The sequence below is a fragment of the Electrophorus electricus genome, chromosome 24, assembly GCF_013358815.1.
Source record: "Electrophorus electricus isolate fEleEle1 chromosome 24, fEleEle1.pri, whole genome shotgun sequence".
NCBI lineage: Eukaryota > Metazoa > Chordata > Actinopteri > Gymnotiformes > Gymnotidae > Electrophorus > Electrophorus electricus.
In genome coordinates this window covers 4,150,325-4,174,108 of record NC_049558.1, presented here as the reverse complement: position 1 = coordinate 4,174,108, position 23,784 = coordinate 4,150,325, and the positions used below count along the sequence as shown (strand labels likewise).

General features: G+C 44.1%; 1 protein-coding gene across 8 annotated transcripts in view; it reads left to right on the top strand.

The window, feature by feature from the left end:
* rap1gap (RAP1 GTPase activating protein) overlaps positions 1-23,784 on the top strand; it is a 53,169-nt gene that overhangs the window by 9,783 nt on the left and 19,602 nt on the right. For 5 of the 8 annotated variants that reach the window (XM_035522508.1, XM_035522511.1, XM_035522507.1 and 2 more), the window contains exons 2-4: positions 2,837-2,872; positions 15,600-15,693; positions 22,540-22,575. In XM_035522508.1, the coding sequence (XP_035378401.1) occupies positions 2,837-2,872; positions 15,600-15,693; positions 22,540-22,575 (166 nt within the window). Of the gene's footprint in view, positions 1-2,688; positions 2,706-2,836; positions 2,873-3,706; positions 4,160-15,599; positions 15,694-22,539; positions 22,576-23,784 lie in introns of those variants that run through there. The other 3 variants (XM_035522514.1, XM_035522509.1, XM_035522510.1) reach the window with 3 other exon arrangements.

Below are 23,784 nucleotides of genomic sequence, written 5' to 3'. Positions count from 1 at the left end.
TCACAGTCCCTGTTTTCTTAACTGAACCATAAGTCTTTTAAATGGCTTTAGCTGAAGGAAGCTTTGGGGAAGAAACAATAAGACGAAAACAAGCGAACCATTTGAGCAGCGTAGTCGATGAAAACCAAACATGCACTCTATTTTCAAAACCGTCTGAGTGAAGAAGAACTGGGCAGCGGAGAGACACTCTCCCTTGAGCTAAGTGTTTTGTGACTAGACATATTGTTTGTCCGAAATGGCCGGGCCTGAAGGTTAACGGACACCAGAGGACTACATGTTATCAGCTGTTCATGCACTCCTGAAGGGGCCGCTGCATTTTGAAATGGTGGATTCATTCAGTGCATTCGTATTTGCTGCCTTCCTACTAGGCTGTGGCCCTTGATGGGTGTCCTCTATTTCAGTAGTCACCAACATGTGTAGACTTGAAGAGAGAACGCATTATAAATATTCAAATAGCTAAACGAAAGGCTGTATATTCTTAGAACTGTATATTTTGTTGAAAGGTGAGACGCTCTGCTGGCGTTTAAGTGCCAGTAGAAAGGTTAGTGTTGTGCTGTGTCAGACGGAAAACAGAGATCCACCAGAGGACCATCAGCAGGTGTGTTCTCTAATGTTCTTCCTTTCGTTCTACATGCTGTTGATAGCGAAAGGTAGATTTTACAGTGCCAACCTCTTCACTTACTGCAATATATGCAGTATATAAGTATCTAAAGTGGCAGTACCTGTGGAATTTACAAATTACCATTCAGTCATTAGCAGCAAAAATACAACACACAATAGTTCTCACTCCTCATACACACACACACCAAATGCAGAACATTAATATTGCATGCGCAGCCACTAATTATAATCTAAGGCTTTATTTGTGCGGACCCGCATAAATCTTTCGTCTATTTCCGGCTTGAGAACAGGAATACCAGTGCTACCGCCTGACAACGGTGGGCGAATCCAGAGAATATGCAGCCTAATCCAGGACAGACAAATTCCTGGAAATATGAGGACGTGAACTAGATTCCCAAAGCAGCACCCCCCCACCATCACCCACTCATCTGCAGACTGGGCACAGTGTGCCTAAAATGAAATACCGTACACGCGTGGACTTGAAGAGACGCTGTTTAACAGCAGGAGGGGGATGAGTGTCAAACACCTGGGGACTTTTTTGGACCATGAGGCAGACAGCCTTGTGTACCTCCATCCATTTCCATTTCCATGTCCATTTATGGAATTTGGCATATCCAGCCAGGCCTACAGAAGTGCTTTGTCATTTACTCACAGAAAGAAGCATAAGGAGCAGTTGGGTGTTTTCTAGACTAGCACTGCAGGTGTTGAAGTCGGATTGGAGAACTGCACCTCAGGACAAACCCTTTTCAAATAAGACTGTGTAAGACCAGTCAAATCTTTTCTATATTTGCCAAATCAGCTCAATTATAATTTTGTTGAATATGCCACATTAGAAAGAAAATATATTAAGAGTTTTCTTTGGTGCTGCCATGCCTGTGTCTCCTCTAAAGTACAAAGAGACACATTTCCTCCTTTAGTGATCATAGGATTAGGCTTAAACCATCCAATCAAAACTCAATGGTCACTTAATAACCATTTAACAAATAAATGTTTATGTATCTGAGTATCTAAGTTTGTTGTGGTTTGGACAATTAAAAAAGTAGTTATCCAGCATGACAGTAGTTATCCAGCATGGAAACTGTTTCCCTTTTGGCATGTTTGATGAGTTCATCTTTCAAAGCTTAACTTTTACAGCTCAGTGCTTAGAACTCAACTCAGTGGACACAGTGCCATCTGCTGGTGTGAATGAAGGATTTGATGGAAGCAGCTAGTTTCATACATGCTTGGCAAGTTTGGCATATGGGAGAAAATGTTTTTTGGGTTTGTTTGTTTTTTTTACAATGTCATAATCTGTTCAGTATGTACACACTCTGCATTATGTGAGGTGTTTGTGCTATTAAAAGGTTTATGTAACAAATTGTTCCAAGTAGAATTTGTCAGCTTGTGAATTGGAACGTTTGAAATCATGAAATATTGATATAGATGCATATTACACTCATCTGCATGCACCGAGGCAGAAAAATGAATTCTTAACCATCCTGCTTTTTTAATGACCTGGTATGTAACCAGTGATACCCATCTCCTACCCTGTTGCCAGAAGCATCACAGACCAATCTGTGGTGGACTGTGTACATTTATATTTATGGCATTTAGCTGACACTTTTATACAAAGCAACTTACAATTATGACTGAGTACAACTTGAGCAACTGAGGGCTAAGGGCCTTGCTCAGGGTCCCCGACAGTGGCAGCTTGGCAGCGGTGGGGCTTGAACCAGCAACTGTCCAATTACGAGTCAAGTACCTTAACCACTGAGCCACCTATCAAAATAGAGGCCAGTGGGAGCTGGTGTGCATTTCTCTCTCTCTCTGGATTGGGGGCGGGGGGGCAGTAGGGGAATTCCAGCTACTCTTTTCGGCAATCAAAATGGATGCCGTGGAAACCCGCCTCCAGCTCAGGGGCCAAGGGAGTGGGCCGACCAGTGGTCAGTGCTGACAGGCAGAGCCCACTAGATCTACTCCCCGTGCTTTATACACAATATTCCCATATTGCTTCACAGACCACCTGTAAGTCCTCCCCAGGGCCATTCATCTGACATCTGACAGATACTCGACAGATCCTGCACTTCTGTTAAAGCACTTCAGATGTACTTAGATTTCAGACTAGTTTTTTCCACACTTTTTATTTATTTTGGCAGCTAACTGATGTGGCAATGTGGCAGTTGGGAAAGAACAGTAAATATGCTGTCTTTAACTTACCTTTTCATTGTCTTTTCAGAGTTGACAAGACATTCTCTAAAGCTAGAAGCTTATGGTGAGTATACATACATTTGCTATGAATTTTTCTTCTATTGTTATCAAACATATCTATACACTCATGTATTATCCAAAGGTTGTGCAGCTATTTTAATTAATTAACCAGTCTTATCTAGTTCAAATAACACAAAAAAAAAATGCATTTTTATACCATAAACGTATAATGAGGTACTGTTAGGGACTAGTGGATGTCAGTATCAGTCCCTGTTCCACTGCCCTGCTCATTTGTTAACCTCCCAGTTCATTTGCCAGTATTGTGAAGGCAGCACTGATATATGCTGAGCTAGTTGGCATGGCCACCTGCCTGTCCGACCCTGGCAGGACCTCAGAAGCATCAGAGGAAGTCAGAGAGCCGTCCTGCGCCAAGAGGACGCGGATGCAACAGACCCGCTGTCCTGTTGCCACAGTAACGGCTGACAACGCTGCTGTGCCAGCAGGCTGGACTGGCTGAGGCACAGCAGCGACACAGCCAGCCAGGGAAAAGTGTGCGCGTGTGCGTGCGTCTGAGTATGTGAGTGTGAGTGCATGCGTTCCTGTGCTAGCAAGTAGCATACAACAGCATGTCCAGGAGCAGGTTGGCTGCAGGATCGTCCCATGCTGGAAGGGGTCTCACAGGCTCTCTTGGGTTTCCTGAGAGGGAAACAGCAGTGCCCCTCCCTCCTTCCTCCCCTCTCCCCTGCCATCCTGGAGGGGAGCCCGCCCACCGCATCACACTTGGGCTGCTGCTCCAGGGAGGAGACAGGGGGCGCTGCCCAGCTCTGGATTTACTGCTGTCCTCTGGGGGGAGGGGCAGCATTGACCACATTTTTGTCATTAGCTTCTTTATTACAACGTGCAGGAAGTGCTGTTGGTGTGAGAGTGTGGCGGCTTGCTTAGAATATGTGTGAAGTGAGAGACAGAAGACCCCAATCGTTAAGTGATGAAGGATGACGAAGGATAGGACCCAGAACAATCCTGTCGTGCTAGAACGGAGGGCACTCTTTTGCTCTTGTGGTGGGAGAAGGTACAAGGAGGCATGCACTTTCCCTTCTGAGAATAATTCCGAAGGACATTAAGCTCACGCCTGGCACAGGGGGCGTCAGCGAGCCATCCTTAGCTTGCCAGCGTGGAGCAGTGCCTCGCGACTGCCCGGGTATTGGACATAGACCTCTTTAGTGGACAACACAAGTAGTTGTGGAACTCCAAAACAAAGCTTCAATTAACAGGTCGCACTCTGAAGGCCTGACATCAGAGAGTCCGACATGCCTTGCTCTCCGTTCAGATTCGGGAAGCCAAAGAAGATCTGGTGAGTCCTGCAGCAGTGTGGCAGTTCAGATTTGCTAGGCTTAAATTCGATCAAAGAAACATATTTCTTCCTTGTGTGCTGGGCACATTTCTGCTGTTTGTCTGGTTGTAATTATGTGTGGATTGGGCTTACAGAGAATGCATGCAACAGCATGATATGAAATCAATTCTGCTCAATTCTGTTAACGAAGGCCCCTTACTTAACATCACAAAGCAGTACGGGCACAGGGGAAACATGTGAGCTTTAGATTTCTGTAATGATGGAACACTGGTGCAGTTGCGTGCATGCAGTGGAAATCGATGTATTTCCTTCTTGCTTTTTCTTTTTATAGGTCTCTAGGCTGAACTACGCATATTAATATTTTCTTAGCTCTCTGCATTCTGCATTGCACACGTCTGCATTGCACATCTACCGTTTTCAGCCGCTGAGATTCACTTTGTCACATCTGACCAAAGACGTTTTATGCTGTGACTACTCAAAATGAATAACTGAAACATAAGAACTACTTTACCATCTATCAACGTGAGGGATGACTTTAAAACCAGTTTGCGATATTTGACTTTGAATATTGACTGTGGTTGTCCAGGTGCTAAACTGATGTGTGTTGGGGCACTATGGGGCCTATTCATCATAAAGACAATAAATTCTCAGGGTGAGAATTTATTGAGGGGCCTAGATAATGTAGTCCCTCACAACAAAGAATAAAACATAGCATTTTCTTTGTTGGCAGCAGTAGGAACAAATTGTATAGTACTGTGAATTCTGTTTCTTTGTTCATTTTAAATTCAGTATTATGGAAGGTCTTTCTACACTGCATGTCTTTTAGCAGCAAATATTTATTCATTTGTCAAAAACGTTTTAATAACTTTAGCTGAAGTACATTTGTCTCCTTGTCTTTGTTTCATTTCATGGTTCACTATGTAAAGCTTTATCGCAGTATGGTATTCAGACACCAAGTGAGAGCCATTTAATGAAGGAAGTCCTGCAGGCACTGCTGGACAGAGACTGGCTTATATGTGACAGACAGCCATTAGTCTGAACCGTGCCGTACTCTAGGCAGAAGCTTGGGAGCCACCCCCTCCTAATACCAGAGCCAGCGCTAAATCCAGAAGCACTTAGCCGACAGCATGGCTGCTGGGCCCACTCTCCGTCTAGCCTGGTCCCAAAGGAGGACTTGCGGAGCCATGTAGAAAGTGTTGTTCTTGTAACTCACTCGTAAAAACACTCCGTACTTTTTCCATTTACTCAGTGTTTTTTTGGTGGGGTTGGGGTTGGGTTCAGGATTGAGGTTGGGGTTGAGGAGGGCATCCTTCATTAATCTTTGAACCAGCCTGTGCCTATGAAAAGGCCATCGTGACATTCGGAAGTGATGTTTGAAGTGTCTCTACTGTGGCTTTATTGCTTCTTTGACATCAAAGAGGCGTTTGCTGCTTTGATTCAGCAACTTGGAGCGCTACCAAACACGCTCTGCTGGGATCGCCAGGGGTAAGGCTGCTCATTCATTACCACCTAAAACGAATCTGGCTCATCACAGATTCTTTGAAGTGCACCATTGTTTCTTTTAGTTATTTATTAAAACTCTTTTTTTAGATAAAGAAATAAGCGACATCTGCAGACATTTGGTACAGAACACGTTGAAGAAACGTTGAGTAGTCATTCTTAGATGACACTGGTTGTGTTAACATTTTCATTTGAAAAACAGATACCAATACCAAATGTGATACTAACTGGCTCCTCTGAGTAGACACATGCTTGCTTCTGTGTTTCATTATTTTGGAAATCACCTTTTTTGGGGACATGATAATAGCAAATATGACTTTAGCTATTTACTCTTGAGCTGTTCATAGATAATAACAGGTTCAATAACAGTGTTCTGGTGGAAAGTCTCTGCATTTTCAGTACAGTGCTCTAAACAGCAAACAGGTGCATCCCCAGAGGAACAGTAGTGTTGGAGGGGGCTGATAATATTGAAATTCAGTGTCCTTGTGGCAAGAGAAAATTCTTAGGCCAGCACTTGGCAGACACAAGTGAACCAGAGAAATGAACATATATATTTATAAGTAGGACAGTACAGTGCTCCTTGGGTATCAAACCCACGACCTTGAGGTGGCTACTAGTTTGCAGTGCTGGCCAAGTGAGCTAAAGTACACGTGCTTATTAAAGTTCAAGTCCCTAAACTAGACTGGGAATGAATGGAGGACATTCTAAAAAAAGACAGAGTGAGCCATTAAGGAGTAGAGCTGTTGTCCCAGATGGCCATTTGGGGAGGCAGTGGAGTCTGACAGGGCCAGGTGAGGTGAGAGATGTTCACTGGTGGCAACACTCTCTCTCTCTCTCTCTCTCTCTCACTCACACACACACACACACACCTATCTCACACACAAACTCTAAAAATATCTTTATCACTCACACACACACTCACACACACACACACACACACACACACACACACACAATTTTCAAGCCAAAATGTCTACATCTGCCATCTTCTGTTCTTTCAGACATGCCCTGATTGGTCTTACTGAAAATGCGTTCTTGAGTTTTGAATATATATGGATGCCTGAAACCATGTGACCTGTAGTGGCAAACGAGGTCGATGCATCCGACGCATAGGCTCTCTAAGAAGTAATTATGCCCAAATAATTTATGGACGTAATAGAAATCGAAGTTAGCAGGTGAAAATGTTCTCAGAAATCACATGTGATTCTCAGAAAGAAAATATCACATGACTCATACCTTTTCAGAAATACCACTCATCACTCCAGAGATGTTTAAGAAGAGGTAGTAAGGACCCATTAATATGCATAATGGTACTGTGGTAATTTAAGAATACAGCATATGGCACTCTGGGGCTGAAGATACAGATAAAAATGGCCTTAAAACCTACACAGGCAAGCTTGAGCTTTGACATGCCAATACATATGTCCTCCAAGACCATTAATATGTTGTGACATGTTTGCTTGTGTGTGTGTGCGTGTATCGGGAGGGGGGGTAATATGTGTGTCTAGCTTCATTCTGCTGGTAGAGAACTGTCACACTTAATCAGCCCAGTCTGTCTGTATGTGTCTCCTGCATGCAGATGTTTGACTAAATATAGCACTAAAGTGACAAGCCTAACTCCCTGATACTTGACATCCAAGCCTGAAGCTATCTCGATCACTCACAGCCAAAAGCACATGCAGCAAAGCAAGGATGCTCAAAGCAACAAGTCAAGCCTGGGACTGGGGCTGGAGGCTGACAGTTGTGTGGCAAGCCAGATTTCACTTCCTTCAGGATGAGCGTCTGCATTTCTTAATGCATGCTGGAAAATAACGACGTCATGTGGAGAGGGAGGCATTAGAAATTGCGTAACTCTCACACTCTCCCGTACACTGTAATTGTTAAGTGTCCAATTTTGTCATGGACTGAGTGCTGTGTTTGTAATGGGGACACAGTATTTTGTAGCAGTATTGTAAAGTATTGAAAATGAATCATTGTTTTACAATGACAGAACACAGTGTCAGACATTTATCTAAGCATGGCTCTCTCCAACATCGTGTTTTTTCATTTTGTTTTTTATTTTTAAAATGTATGCTTAAAAACCATTTAAATATCTCACCAAATCTCTCTTATTGAACTGTAGAATTCAGCGTTGAAGGTTTCTCTTTCAAGTGGCCAAAGCTGGCGGTGTTTTTTTAGCTCTGATGAGGAGAGAGGTGTGCATGCAGCACTCGACAGAGGACAGAGTGGCTTTATATGATGGGCTTAATGTACAGCATCCATCATTTCTGGCTTGACATATGACCAACGGGGGGTGGGGGTGGGGTGTATTGCTTCTGTGTGTGTGTGTGTGTGTGTGTGTGTGTGTGAGAATTTACACACTTATATACTGCAGATTTCAGAGAGCAGGCCTCTGTTTACTGTGGACATGCATCCATGCTCATGCAGAGATAGCTTAGAACAGGAATGGTTGTGATCTGTGGCAGAGAGTGAATGATAGCAGCCCGGGGGTAGGGGTGGGGCGCAGTGAGCAGAGACCTTCCACCCAAACAAAGCAATCAATCGGCCTTAACCACCACTTTTGATCCAGACCACTGCTTTGGAGAATGGTCAATATGAAGCTCATCTGAACACCTTTATGGCCTAAAGTGCTTCTGCATGTCCCACTGGGTCTGACTGTGGGGAAGGAGCAAGCAGCTTTTTCTATGGACATTTGACTAACACAAACACGTGCCTTAGAGGACCACTCAGAGCGCAGCTGTGATTCAGTGTGAAATCAGCTTTTGTTAGCAGAGAGTGTAACCATCTGATATGACCGGACTAGGATCGCAGCACTAAACTGGGTCAAAGATGGAACATTCCTCTGCCTATGGTTGGCAAAAATGATCATTTCAAAGCACAGATAAAATGGTACCTTTTATAGATGCAGACGGAGCTGAAGGAATTGCAGATAAGCGTGTTATTTTGCAGCTGACGGGAAACCCGGTTCAGCAGGGGACATGCAATACATGATTCCTACCCGTCTATCTGCACCTTCTCTCTCTCTTCTCTGGGGTGGGCCGTTTGCGCTCTCTCCTTCTGAGCGTGGGTGGCCAGCTCAAACTGGGGGAGAGATGAATTCCGGCTCCACCCGCACAGTAAGTGTTGCTTTGGACTGGTTCTCACTGGAGGTCTCCCTGCAGGAGACCCCCTTCTGCCCCTGCCCTCTGCTTTGAAGCATAGAAATGAGGAGGAACATTTAGAAGCATATCTGTTCTCACCCTTTAATTATGTGAACTGAGTCCTTTCTCCTCACAAATACTGCGGAACTTGCATTGTAATCTTTCTTTCTTAAACTGTTCTTCTCCTGACAGTGGACTGATTACCTGTAGCAGGGCGATGCATGCCTGATGCCCAGCGAGATGCACTGCTGGACTGATGTGTTCTTGCTGCTCAGCTGAGGGAAAGTCAGTAATTGGAGGTAATTAAGCGTACGAGCAGCTTGGCGGCACCTGAGCGCCTTGCAGGTGGAGCACCCTGCCCACACTTAGAGCTGCGTCTTGTCTCTCGGGGCCTGGTGGTGCTGGGGTTACTGCCTGCTCACACCACCCCCAGTTACAGTGCGTTTTTTAGCGGAGCACAAGGCAGACGACGAGCCGCCACGGCACGCAGCGAGGCGCCAAGTCAGGCATCCGTCTTTGCCGGGGGAAAGGTCGGCCGGGTTAGCTTTCACCCTGATCCAGCTGGCTGGTTTAAGCATGACTCCATACGGAGTGCAGAGAGTCAGCAGGGAGGACTGACTGAAGTCATGTGACGAGGATATAAAGAGAGACGGAAAATGCAGGATGTTAGGGTTGTATGTCCAAATACACCGAGCTGTTCCACTGTTGTGATTTAGCACTCACAGACCGGAAGGAAGCCTCATCAACAGCCGGTGCCGTTGACAGCTTGTCACAATATTATTCATATATTCTGAACCAGGCAGATGTACAATTTGAATCTCACGATACACCTGGAACTGCCGAAGATGGGGGATGGGTTATGAGCAATGCCTCACTGTTGCGCGGTGAACAACCAGTTTGATTTACAACCACGCCAGTCAAAGGGCAGGTGGGAAAAGGAAGGAAATGTGTTTAGGCTGTCATTTCCACACCCTTGCCTCTTACAACAGAACCTTCAAAGCAAAAGGACACCTGATAGAGCTGCATGCATCTCTGCTTGGTTGTGTGAGCTCAGGGCAGAGCTGCTCGATTTTGTGGCCGTCTTTGTGACTGTTTTGCGAAGGAAAGAAAAACAGCTTCTTCTCTGAGGCTGTGCTCTAGACCTTTCCGCTTTGGCCTTTGGGCCTTGTGTAGTCTCTGTCACTGTCTTCCTTTCAGAGAAATGGCAGAGTTACTGGACTGTTCTTCCCTTACGTCTTCCATCAAAAAAAAAACAGGTCCGTGTTGGCATGCAGGGCGTGAAAGACCGGACACTCTCCAAAATTATCTTCCTGTCCTTCTGGCTAGTGAGAAAGATGACACTCAACTCGAGATGACACATTTTCTCTGGGTGCAGATTTGTGAGCCTGTTCTATCCAGTTGGAAAAGACTTGGGTATCATTTAAGGATGGCATTAACTGAGAAAGTAATGCATTTTTGTTGTCAGAGAGGAGTGTTCCAGAGGACAGCTCCATGGGATAAAGTTGTTTTAGCATGTCAAAAAGGAATTCACATAGGTGAGTTGTTAAGGTCTACTGTTCGGGTGCTTTTTTCTACAACAGAAAACAACTGAACTTGGCTAAGTTCTATGAACTGTATTTAGCCATCCTCTAGAGAAAAATACAAAGAGACATAGATGCTAGAAGTATTTCTGTTCTCGGTCCAACAGCTGCATCACCTCTTAAATTTCTCAGCCAAAACTAATCTCACATCTCCATTGTCTGCGCATGCCTTTCAGTACAGCAAAATTCCCAATGCTGAATCAAAACCTACAGTACTGAATTCATTCCAGCCTAGTTGGACACAAACAAACACCTTAATAGTTGACACTGGGGATACCTTTCTTACACTGAATCTTTATTTCTGAGTTAGAATATTAGTAAAAGTTGGATATTAGTCATCATCTTAATAGTGACAACAGTAATACAGCCTGTCTCTCACTTGGTCTGGAGTTTACCCAGTAATCTTATGTTATCTGTGAATATGCCATACCCAGCTCTACCTAGATCACATACGCTGCTGTGTTTTGCCATAAAAGGACCATCGGTGGTTACGTGGGCTTTTTCCACTTTCAGTCCTTGGTGTGTGCTCGAGGGGCAGGGCGTGATTTGCAAGCCAAAATGTCTCATGCACCTTGTTGACCTAGGTATCCCTTTGTTCCTAAACAGGTGATATGTAACATAGTGGTTGTATTTAAAATCATTTAAAATGTTTCCCATGCTGTGTTGGGACAGCCTCGACTTAATTACTGGGTAAATGGTCCTTGTTTTTAATGGAATGGCAGCGTGGTTTCCATGATTTCACATTCATCTTAAGCAAATTATTGGAATCTCCTTAAACCTCTGTATGGAGGTTGTAGTGTAGCCCCATGGATGTCTGGAAGATGAAGAGCTATATTTGGAGTAATGAAGAGATTGTTAGAAGTTTAGAGTTTATTTATGTATGTATGTATTAATTTATACATTTTTGAATGGGGTCATAGTTTTCCTGTGCAGTTTGGTTTGCAGCAGTCCCTGATTGGGAGATGGGTTTAATTAAGGCTGCGCATAATGAATGCAAATATGATTCCATCCAGTGGCTCGGCTGGGCAGCAGCCCTCCGCTCTGGGCAGCACTCTGAACGGAGGAGGGGCAGGCTGTCAGGGAAAGCGGGAGAGAGGGAGGCAAGGCTGGAGGAGGGGCTGGGAGCGGAAGCAGGAGGGAGGCGTAGTGACGGGAGGATGAGTGCGTAGCAGGTGTGTGTCAGAGCGGAGAGCTGCAGGGAGTAGAGAGGAGAGAGCTGAGTGCCGTTCGACAGCATCAGTACCTCCCGCACTGTGGGAAAGCGTGACGCGTGCTGAACCCTCCAGCCGCACTACGTCTCCGCGGTGAGTAACTCCGGTTCCGTGCGGTTCCCTACGTGTAGTGTCAGGCAGGTGTACAGCGTTTTGGGTAACTGTGCAATGCTGGGGTGACACAGCAGGATGAGTAGAGGGCAGTACTCGGACTGGTGCTCAGAACCCGCGCACCCAGCCCACCCACCGCTGGAAACACACTTATCACTCAGGTCCACTGTGTTACAGCCTGCTTCTGCAGGGTGTAACGAGAGAGGGTGAGGAACACACACGCATGCATGCGAATACTTGTATGCTGCTTATCTGCAGCGTAATGTGTGACCACATCACACACCTAACCCTGGGATGTTCTCAGTGACTTCGCACAGTTCAGTTCAATTCAGGGTTATCTGTTTTTATATCTCCACTCCACTCACGCACACAACCACACACACACACACACAAACACACACCTATACAGAAGATAGCTGGTAGATTTTCCAAAGCAGGAGATCTGCTTCTCTCCACACGGAGAAAGTGGGACTGGTCTTTGAATGATAACAAGGTTCTGTTCGTGCTGTAATTAAGTGCATAGCTGATGACCCACGATAATTGCTATTAATTTTGTTTGGACCAAGATCTATAGATATGTTTTAGTGGCGAGAGGCATTGTGTCTATAAAGGGTCTATAACGCCTCCAGCTATGCTCTTCTGTCTCCACTAAGTGCACTGCCAGAAAGTTTGCCATGTGTGACAGAGAGGGATATGCTTATAAGCTGGAGCTAAATAAGATCTCTCTCCAGAGGAGGAGACATTCTAGATGACTCACTGCCTCGCCCCATTGTCATTCTGCTGTGTGAAACTTTTAATGTCTCATTTACTTGCATCTGAACTGCTAAACTCTTGTGTATGTTCTGTATGCGAAGCTTTTCTGCTCAGAGGAAGGAGGGTCTTATTAGAATCTATACACTGCAGCACAGTTCTCTTGCACTTACTAAGCGAAAGGGGAATAACTCATTCCCATGTTCATAGAAGCTGTTACTTGAACAATAATTACAGGTGCAACGTCTGGAGAGCTTTGTGGGTTCACCATGCTGCAGCCAGTCTGAGGGACTTTAGGACACCATCCCTGTGTGTGGTAGTGCACTTTAGGACACCATCCCTGTGTGTGGTAGTGCACTTTAGTATGCACACTGCCTTCCCAGGAGAGAAGGAAAGTTGGGGCTGTTTAGTCAAGCCCCAGTCATTTACTTTAGACTAGTGTTTTTCAAACTGATTTTCAAAATGTCCATTTGTTACATAAAACAATCAAACAAAATCTTAACCTTGTTTGAAGATTAAATTAAAAAGTAACAATAATGTAGAAGCCATCTGTAACCTTGTGAAAACACCGGCTGTTTAAATCACCAGCTTGATGGAAAGGATATTTCACTGTGTGGACCACTGTATATTTTTATATAATTTAAATTTGAAGCAAATTTGGTCATGTGCAGTTACTAGTATTGGGCATATTATTCAATATGTTCATTTTGATTTGTATAATTTAAATGGTACTCAAAATAGTCAAATTATACTCACTAAAGAATGAGTACTTGGAGTATACTTATTACATATTAGGTGAATTTTCTGTGTGAATGTGTCTAAGTTAATTGGCAGATGCTGAAATGTAAACCATGAGGGGAATGTCTCATCTACTAACACCTGTTTACTGTGCTGAGTGCTCATTATATGTGCCTGTCCTCAGTTCATTTGACATAGGAGAGGGGACGGCCAATATCTACAGCTTTAATTTTTCATGTAATTTATACTTTGCAAAACAAGTTTGACTCTCTTAATGGCACTGAAGTGTGTTAATGAATAGCACATGCTCAGCTCTTAGTTGCTCCTCAATGCAGATCACTGTCACATGGGCCTCTAAACTGTCAGTCTTCCACGCCTTTCTCTCTATAGGAGCACGTGCACAGATGTGTCATCCATTCAGTGCCTCTATTGCAAGGCTCACTTGATATGTGGGAGATTTTAAGCCAGATGAATGTGGTGATAACACTAAAGGCTGGAAGGCCCATTATTCAAAGCCATAAAACATGGGAGAAGGCCGTCCCCAGCCTATAGGGTGAGGAGCAGCTGATGTCATTGGTCGCTAATTAGATTGCCTTTGGACTGTGTGATACAGTGACGCTTTCCTGCTTCCCGTGACAGGGTGCTGTCTGGGTGCAGGGAAGCAGAAAATGGGTGCAAGTTTAAATGCACTGCTGCTCTGGGACAGTATATCAAGGTACAACACATTGACTGACAAGTTACTTGCTTTGTATTAAACTTTGTATTGAACTCAGTGGTTAGTAAATGTGGTTGGTATTGTAGGAGAACATTGGTGGTTAGTAAGCATGGTTAGTAGTGTAGGAGAAGATTAGGGATTAATAAATGTGGTTCGTAGTGTAGGAGAAGATCGGTGGTTAATAAACGTGATTAGGATAGGAGAAGATCAGTGGATAGTAGATGTGGTTAGTAGCGTAGGAGAAGATAAGCGGGTAGTAAACGGGGGATGGGCCATTTTGGCAGCTAGCAGCGTGGACTGAAACCCACCGCATTACTGAGGAATGCTGTAATACTGGCACAAGGGTAATGGCAGCTTGTTTTCCGGCTGGTTTTGGCTCTTGGGTGCGGCGCAGGCAAAGTCCCTGCCTCACGTGGCTTATGTTCTAGGGCTGTGCTGCAAATGTAACCAAGTCCACCAGCACTGTGAATCTTCACATGAGCAGATACTGGACTGGCTGGCCAGAGAGGGAGAAAGAGGTTATTGCTGGCAGATTCACGAGGGCGAAAGGCTTGTATGTGCAGAACAGTCACTGAATTGGTAGCCCATGATGAACGGCGTGTTTTAGGGTGGAGCCGTACAGAGAGTGTCTAATCAGGCAGGTGGAGGAAGTGGGGCTGCTGGAGGGTGGCCTCTCCTGTGTTCTTAATGAGCGTTCTGGAGGCGGAGTCTTGCGTTGCCGAGCAGAGCGTGCTCTGTGAAGTCTGCACAGGACGGCATGCGGCAGCTCCTTACCCTCCGGCCCCAACGGTCTCCGCTCAGTCTCTTATGTGAGATTGACGTTACCGGGGCACGTCTGAACCAGGGCATGACGTCCCCTCTCTTAGCCAGATTTGGAGTTTGCCTCCTGAGCCTTCTGCATGAAGATAATGTTCCAAATCGCATTTGTTTAGGTTGGATCTTGAAAAGTATTTCCTTTCGGTACTGAACATAGGGTGAAGGGTGTTATCTATTTAAATTACATTTGAATGGCCAGGAGAAGCGTTCTTCCAAGGGCACGGATTTGAGCATGTCTGTACTCCAGGATGGGCTCCAGCTGTGGCTGCATCCCTTTGAGCAAGACTTGAAAGTGCTTTTCCTTCCCGTTGTGTTGGAGGAGACGTATATCTGAGCATGGCTAGCAGCCCAGCTGCTTTGGCTGTATATGACTGGTTTTATGTATCAGTGGGATTATGTTATTATGTGACAGTCTCAGTGCACGTTTTTAAGGTCAGATTACTAAAGGTCAAAATTCACCTCGACCCCAATAGCCCTGCATTGTGTTTAGACTGCAATATAATACAGCCCTTTTTTTCTCAGTCTACAGAATAATGGTAAATCTAATTAGAGCCTGATATCAAAAAGTTAAAAAAAAGAATAGAATTGAATTACTCACCTCCCTCCTAGCAGACATATATTGTTCATCCCTCCCTCTGTGCCTAAGGGCCCATGCCTGACACAGGAACCTGTTAATCAAAGCGCAGAGGCTGTTGGGAGGTGCTTCCCACACAGCTGTGCGTACCAGTACAAATGTCACCCCCCCCCCCCCCCTTGGACTGCCACATTGATAATACCTCCTCTCCCAATACCTCACACTCTGTGAGTGATGTCCCTGCAGGTGTGCACTGGCGGGGTGGCACTGAACAGCCCTGCATCCGTCTCTGTGTCTGCCCACAGGAAACAGGATGGAGGAGAGCCGCGCATCTCTAGCGTTCTAGAAGCCCCGCTGTACCAGACTCATCTGCCCCACACTGGCCCCGCCTTCCTCAAGGTACTGCCACGCCTCCACCACATCTCCCATGCCCACCAGCGCTCCACCTCTCACCCCTTCCTTAACCACTCCTGCTGGCTAACTGTTGCCTGATAAATTGCTTAACTCCCATCCAGCAGATATCATCAGCAATCCCACAAGGGTGGCTTTACCTTCGGATTGGTTATAACAAGATGACTTTTGTTTTGTTTTGTACATTGGTTATTATTATGGACGGCTGACACACCATACAATTAAAAGAGAGTGATTTAATTAAATGGCAGAGGATTTTAATTAAGAAGTGTCGGACTTAGTCTGATCTTTTTCCCAGTCACAATATCCATGCCATAAACGAAAAAAGCTTGTCAGAATAATGGAAAAAAAAACATGTTTTCACACTGAGCGCTGGCCAATAACCCCAAGCTCAGGGGATTCAGCTCTCATATTATTATAGTTATGTTAAATCTATGTGTGTTCAAATGAGGAAATAGCAAATAGAATATATTTAATATAGGTTAGAACAATGTGTAACATTCAAAAAATCTGTTCAATCATACATGTTCTATTTGTACAAATGCGACTTTATTGATTTATTTAATAAATTGATTTATTTAATATTATCTGTGTTTAATAAACCTTTTTAATATAACCTTTCACCACTGAAAACCATTATGAATCCCTGGGTATATTTGTCAGCAAAATACAAAGACACCTGTCAAATCCTGTCTCAAAGCTTTTTATCAGCATGTATTTCCTATGTCTGCATATGTCTGGTAGTTAAGCTAACTCTAGGAGATCTGGGGACCTGAATTTTAACATTGTGATATTGTGATAATTGTGATATTGCGATATGAGAGTGTAGTATCAGTGTGTAGTCTCAGACAGACCTCATACTCTAAGTTCATGAAAATGAAAAAGAGAGAATATGGGTAATGCCAGGGACCTGTAATAGGTTTTCACAAAACAACAGAGCTTGTATTGGTGGTAATGTGACTATATGTGAAGTAGAGAGAGAGAGCGAGAGAGAGAGAGAGAGAGAACGAGAGCGAGAATGTCAAGATTTTGTATAATTCCATTTTTTGCTTTAGGCTCTAAATCACCTTTGTTGAATTTAGACAACGGTGCTGGGTGTCGCTATTCCTACCGGACAGCTTTTGTAGCTCTATGTGTGACACTACAGTTGCAGAACCAAATAGCTCCTACCAAAGAGGATTTGAGAGTCTTGCTTTCTTTCCAGTTCAGGCCTGGATGCCTGGTGTAAATGTAAGCATTCCTCCTTTCCATGGTTCACACTGCCTGAGAGCTGCTGTCACTCTCAACCCGAGGGAAGCATCTCATTTATTCCTCTGCCTCGGCTTCGGCTGGCTAGCCCAAGCGGCAGCAGGCAACATTACCCCGGAGCTGTAGTTAGACTAGGGCAAACCATCTTATAGCAGTACATGTGGAGCAGCAAACCCCACCCCATATGAGCAACAGAAGCAGTGAGTACAGCCTGTAGACACTTTAATTAAAGGCATGAGTGAGCTGAGAGAGTGGCGCGTGGGCACAGTGCCCATGGGGCACGTCTGCATCTGCAGGTGAAGTGGAGTTTGGCCTCGGCATGAACCCCGACTCAGCCCTTAGGCCAACACAGCAGACACCTTAGCCGTGGAAGGGCGGGAGGAACCTAAAAGCATAGCTCTCCATTATCACTGTCTGCGAAAGCTGATTTAATTAGTCCTGGTCTCGTGATTGCCACAGATGAGAGGGTGGGGGACAACTGGTGAACTTACTCGAGTGTACAGGGATGAGATTGGCATGATCTCCACTGCGAAATCAGGTCAGTCCTTAATTAATGATTCTCTGCGTGTGATTCGGTAGTCCCAGGTCTCTTGATGCATTTTATACTTTTCTCTCGTTCACGCTGTCACACGAACACACATATATTTCATTATTACTGACATTCAAATCAGGGAATGACAGAATCAAATTCATTAAAACAGTGGAGGAAAAACGTGACAAAAAGCAGTCATTCCAATCAACAAAAACCCAAACATCAATACAGTTTGATATTAGGCAGTAACATAAAGCAATTTATTTTCTCACAGATTTATTTAACTTACCTTACAATATTCATTTTCTGTGGTCTGCACCTGTTCTCCTTAATATTAGGGCAAACTGGAAGCACCCTGACTTCTAAATTGCCATCCAGCATGTGCAATATAAATGAACAGATCTGACGTCAGTCAGCCAGAATATTTTATGGTCTCCCACTGAAGCTGCCAGTGAAATTGAGTCCTTCATCCATTTACACTGAAACGTTTTTTTTTTTTTCTTGACCAAATTTAGGTTTTATATCTATACACCCAGATCTGCAGAAACCTCATTTTTCAAGAACCTCAGCTGTTTTAAGCTTTGTCATAGAAGACTGCTAGAAACCTTCTGTCAAGTCTCAAATCCATTATATTGATATGCACTTTAAATGCTTTGAAATTCTGTTCGGAACGTAGCAAGGCAAAACTTCAGAGGACTTCTGGATCTTGTGATAGTGGGTGCACAGCTCTGAGGCACCGCTGGTTCTAGACAGTGCTATTCGATCACAGCGGTCTCTGGGGATGACCTTTTAATCTAGTTGAGAACTGACAGCCCTGTTCATTATCAGTACTCGCATTCACCACTGTCCTGTTCATTGATATTTACTACTGAGATGGTGTCTCCACTTATAGCTGAGCTCGGATTGCACCATTAAGTACGGCAGTAATCAGATATTGAGGTTTACAGGTAGCACCACAGTATGAGGACTCTGTCAACAGCAACTGTCAATAACAAAGACTTTACAGTGCTTACAGCAATAGATCAAAGAGAATCCATTAGATATGACTTTCCAGAAACATTTCGGAAAGCAAGATAGAATCATAGCATTAGACATGATTTTCAGGAAAGATTTCAAACAACAAGCTGGAACTCTTTGCATAGCTATTATCCTCAAATCTCTTTCTATGATGTATTATATCTGTGATATTATATCTGCGTATTACAGTACTAGCATTTGTGGACACTGTGGCCCAGAACAATGTAGTATTTGCAATGGCAGACTCCTCCAGACTGTGTTTTTTTGGTGTGCATGGTGTGGCCACCGGTGCAAGTGGGATGCCTCATCTTAGTGCTATCTTGCATTTACACTATAACAGCTTTCTGGGCTCCAGTAGCCCTGATGATCCACTCACTAAGACAAGGCAGATTGTTAACCAACAGACTAGAGAAGATGAACTTTGTTGATGACAGGTGTAAGGGGCCAGTGCAAACTGGGCAGGTTAGCTTGTTTTCAGCAAGATTAGTTTGTTTCTTTTTTCAGACATATTGGATATACACAGTTAATGAGGACAAGATGGTGGAATTAAGATTCTGGTCTACAGATGTATCAGGATCTTACTGTATTTGCATAGCTTGTAAAGGACTCTGCAACATACTGGATTCCAAAATTATTAAAATATTATTTGTTATTCAAATACAATTATTGTCTTTAACTAGGCCTCACAATCTTTATTTGCTCTAATCCAGACTATCAGTTCATCTTTAATAATTATCAATCTGTTTGGCTTGTAAGCATGCTAATCCAATTATTGACAACCTTCTTTGTAAGACAGAAGCAGGTATTAAAATTATTGTATCGGCAAATTGACCTTTTTCCTTAGCTTCTATCCTCACCTTTATCTCATTACTCATCGCAGGGTTTCTTTTTATATAACATTAACAATAATTAGTAAAATAAGGAGCAAACTGTGTACAGCAAGGATCTATTTAGGGACCTTTTTTTTACCGAAGGTTATCAAATAAAGATTAGATGGCCACTGTGTACAAGAGATGGGGCTGATATTGATCCTATTGCACTGAGCCTTCAGTGTTTGGACAGTGCAAATAATATGTCTGTGTGTGCCTGCTGTCCATATCTGCAGTGCCGGATGCCCCCCGAATAACATACATTTATGAGTTAATTGCAGTTCCTTGTTTCCACAATACCGGATTTGCCATCAACGTTATGTCTCTCAAGGTCTTATAAAAAGAAGGGGAAAAAAGTCGTGATGGACATGTCCAGCTGCGGATGGGGTGCTATTTCATTGCTAAGGTTTAGTGAGCAGGTAGTTTGATTTGTCCTGTTCTGTCCTTGTTTTGTGGTAGTGTCCATTTTTCGCTTCACATTTTATTTACATTTCAGTTGGAAAAGAGCAAAAGCGTTAGGGGGATTGGCATGGGTTTAATGGGTTTAATGGAGGTGCAGTGTTAAATTCTCATTATAGCAGACACGTGCACATCTCCCTCTTTCTCACTTTATTGTAATGCCATTTCTCATCCAGTGATTTGCTTAAGTGAGGTGACTGTGGAGACTCTTAATTGAACTCTTAAGTGAGTGTAAATGGAGGCTCATTAGCATGGAGGCTAGTTAATAGCCCTAATTAGGAGCCAGCTTCCCCTACCTGACTCCCGTGAGTGATCTCACATCTGTGCGAGGTGCCCAGTGGTAAGCCTGGCATGGAGCGCTGTGCCCTCTCCACCGGTCCTGGCACGGAGCGCTGTGCCCTCTCCGCCGGTCCTGGCACGGAGCGCTGTGCCCTCTCCGCCGGTCCTGGCACGGAGCGCTGTGCCCTCTCCACCGGTCCTGGCACGGAGCGCTGTGCCCTCTCTGCCGGTCCTGGGACGGAGCGCTGTGCCCTCTCCGCCGGTCCTGGCACGGAGCGCTGTGCCCTCTCCAGCCTCCTGTGTCGGAGTCTCCTTGGGTGGGCTCTGCTTGATCTGGCTGAGAGAGAGCATAACCTGAGCCTCAGATCCACCTCCACTAGACAGAGAGAAAAAAAGAGAGAGAGAGAGAGCGCCAGAAACAAAATGTGGCAAGCAAGTTGCTAATCACGAGAGGGGAGTGCAAGCCCTTCTTTGCCAGTTCCCAGGAAAAACGCTGAGACACTGGCAGTCTGCAGCACAGATGACAGACGACAGCATGCTTGTGCAAAGAAACACACACACATCCGGAGCACAGGTTGCAGAAACACACCTCACACAAGGCGTGCACACACACTCACACGCGCATGCATACATAAACACACGCACACACTCAGGATGGCTGTACCGGAGCCACGCTGACCATCAGAGGCTGCCTCGCTCTGCTGTGATGGGACACTCCACACCACTCCAGCCTGGGTTTTTCTTCTCACTCTTGAGGAAAGAGGACAGTATCCTCACTGGTCCTTAAAAACATTTCTGGACAACAGCTTAAACTAAAGTGGACTGGAAGTAAAGGACTTCTCTTTGCCTTGGTCGAGACACTGGACTTTACGTCAGTATGGCCACAAAAGGTCGACACATCTATTTAAGTCCTCTCCACGTGACAGTAGGACACTGGGAAAAGCCTGGAACCGTAAGTAAACATATAAGATGTAACAGAAGTCAGACACAACAGAAAACGAGAGTGAGGGATAAGAATTGCTTCTGTGCATCTGAGTACACATGACAAATTCAAGTTTCCTATCTCTTTGCCCGGGTCTGTCTGACCACTGCAAACAAAAGACCTATTCCTAATTACTGGAGATCAGTTGTACTAATAAAAACCACCTACAATTGCTGCTCTTTTATCTCCTACAACTGCTACAATAGATTAGTGCCAACTTTCAGTTGCAATGTCTTCTGTACTGGGCATGATGTGTTGTACAGTGTGTGCCGACCAGATGATATTGTATGCAGTGAAATGTCATTGTTTCCTTCCAACCAATGAATTTACCTATATTTTTCAGTGTTTATAGTTTTAAGTAGGTACAGCCAATGGCTTCGCTTGGTGTGCTTTGAAAGCAGTGAGTGTTTATTGCTCTTGCAGTGTTTACTGAAGGAGGGTCCCGTGAGCTTTTTTGAAGCACATTATGTTTTGTTAAAACCACTCTGCTGTTGCAGTGTTTGCTGTTGCAGGTTTTTTTTTCTTTTGGTTTTTTTTTGACAAGTGAGAGGTGTGTGAAAGCTGTGTAATGAAGTACAGTAAGTGGGTCATCAGCTTCAGATATATGCAAACACACTCACACACTTACTCTTTCTCTCTTTCTCCCCCTCCTAGTGAGCTTGTGATGTTGGTATTTTGCCCAGTGTGGCTAAATTTCTCTGATGTTTGTTTTTAAGGCAGTAATAGGGTCTGTTTGCATATGGCGGAGGACTGGCATAATGTACTCAAACAAAGCGGTGCAGTATACAATCTGTTTGCTCAGGCCTGCAAGGAGAAGTTCATGCAGATCTCGTTCTGCACGCATGAGACTGGTGCTTCTGCTCTCCAGTGTTATCTTTGGGTCTCTCCCAGATCCTGGACTGAATTATGACGTGTGAATTGTGTATGGCAGTAAAGGGAGTTGTACTCTGGCAGCAATGTGAAATGCACTGATACCGTGTGCACAGTCTACCGATGTGTGTTCCTCATCCTGAAGGAGAAGACAAGTTTAGTTGTATTTATAAGGGAACTCAGGAAAAGGTGAGAGCCATGCACCCAGTTGTGACATAATGGCAAAGATGAGTGAGTCTGATAAGGAAAGATATGGAAGGTTTAGTTTAAAGAGCTTACTGGAACAATTCTCCTTATAATATAGGATAAGGAAAGAATGCCACCAAAAGCCCCCAAGCTACTAAGCAAGGGGTTTCCTGAAGCACTATGGATCTCTGAATTAACAGCAGTCTGTCATGCCATGCAGTGGGAAGATTTATGTAACAGCAGTGATTTTAAGATCTCCATGAAAGTATAAGGGGAAATATAAGCTACCACACTTGGCAACGTCTCAGTGGGATATCCATAGCTCGTCTCTCACATCTCAGTGTGAGTCATGAGTCACGTCACTCATTTAATTTCCTCTCCCCCTTTTTCAGACTACTGATTTATTTGCAATGATTGAAAGGATGCAGGTAACGTATTTCTTTTTGATTTTTCTGTGCACACTTGAGTTTAGGCATCTGCCGCTAACCCTGAACCTGCTTCTCGGCATTGTTTACTGCCTCACACTTGTGTTTTTCACTTTCTCGTGAAGGTCAAATGAAGCAGATAATAAGAGTACTATGTCGTCACTTTGTCCTGGAGTTTGAATGCATAACACTCTCAGGATTAGTGGTCACTGTAGTGACAGCATTCCTGGGTAACGGGTGTAAATGAAAGCAGGTTTACTCCCAGTCAATCGCTGTCACCATTCAGCTGTCACAGACTGGTGTCACCCCTAGAGAATAGTAAGCGTCCCATAATCCTTTATGATCTGGAATGGCTGGAAAGTAGCTGGAATATCTAGAACAGAAATGATTCTTTTAAAAGATACAATCTGGGACAAATGGCAGCATACATGTCATAGACATCACACTATGGCACGACACAGCTGCTACCACATGATGAGGAAGATACAGCGCTGGAAAGAATTGTCAGAAAGTTCAGAAATTCTCTAAATAGTTTTCTTGCATTTCAAATACAGTCCCAACTATCAGTAGCTTCAGAGCTCAGACTACCCCCGTGTAGCAGAGCCAGGGCCCTGCTCAGTCGGAGGGCCTCTCCTGAAACCTGCAGACCTCTGCAAGGCTGCAGGCTATGGAAGTGACATAAGGGTATAATTATCTAGTCACAATGCTGAACTATAATTTAGATTTTTGCCCATTATGTCTTATTTTAGCTGATGTACACAGTGTTTGGCAGTATGGTTGGATGGAATGAGAAACTCAAGAATCTTCTGTATACTCAACTCATGTTACTATACCCTCCCTCTCTGCTGACTCACATATCCTTGTTTTGTTATTCATTATTAATTATTTTAGTATTTTAGGTAGCATTACTTATGTCTGCTTATTGCTACTCATTATGTTTTGAGCTTGTACAGAGATTGTGTCATTTGGTTGCGTTATCATCAGATTCTTCGTATATGTAGGATTCTTTCTCTCTGTTACTCTGAATTCTTTTCTTCCAGTAATTACATACTTAGAATATTTCTCTGCAGCAGCAGCACCTGCCTTTCAATGTGATCTGTGAATAACAGGAAATGTAACTAATGAACTACTTACATTTTATTATACGCAATATTTCATTACGCGGTACACAACCCCATAACATTTTATTGAATTTTTAAGCAATTAATCAAT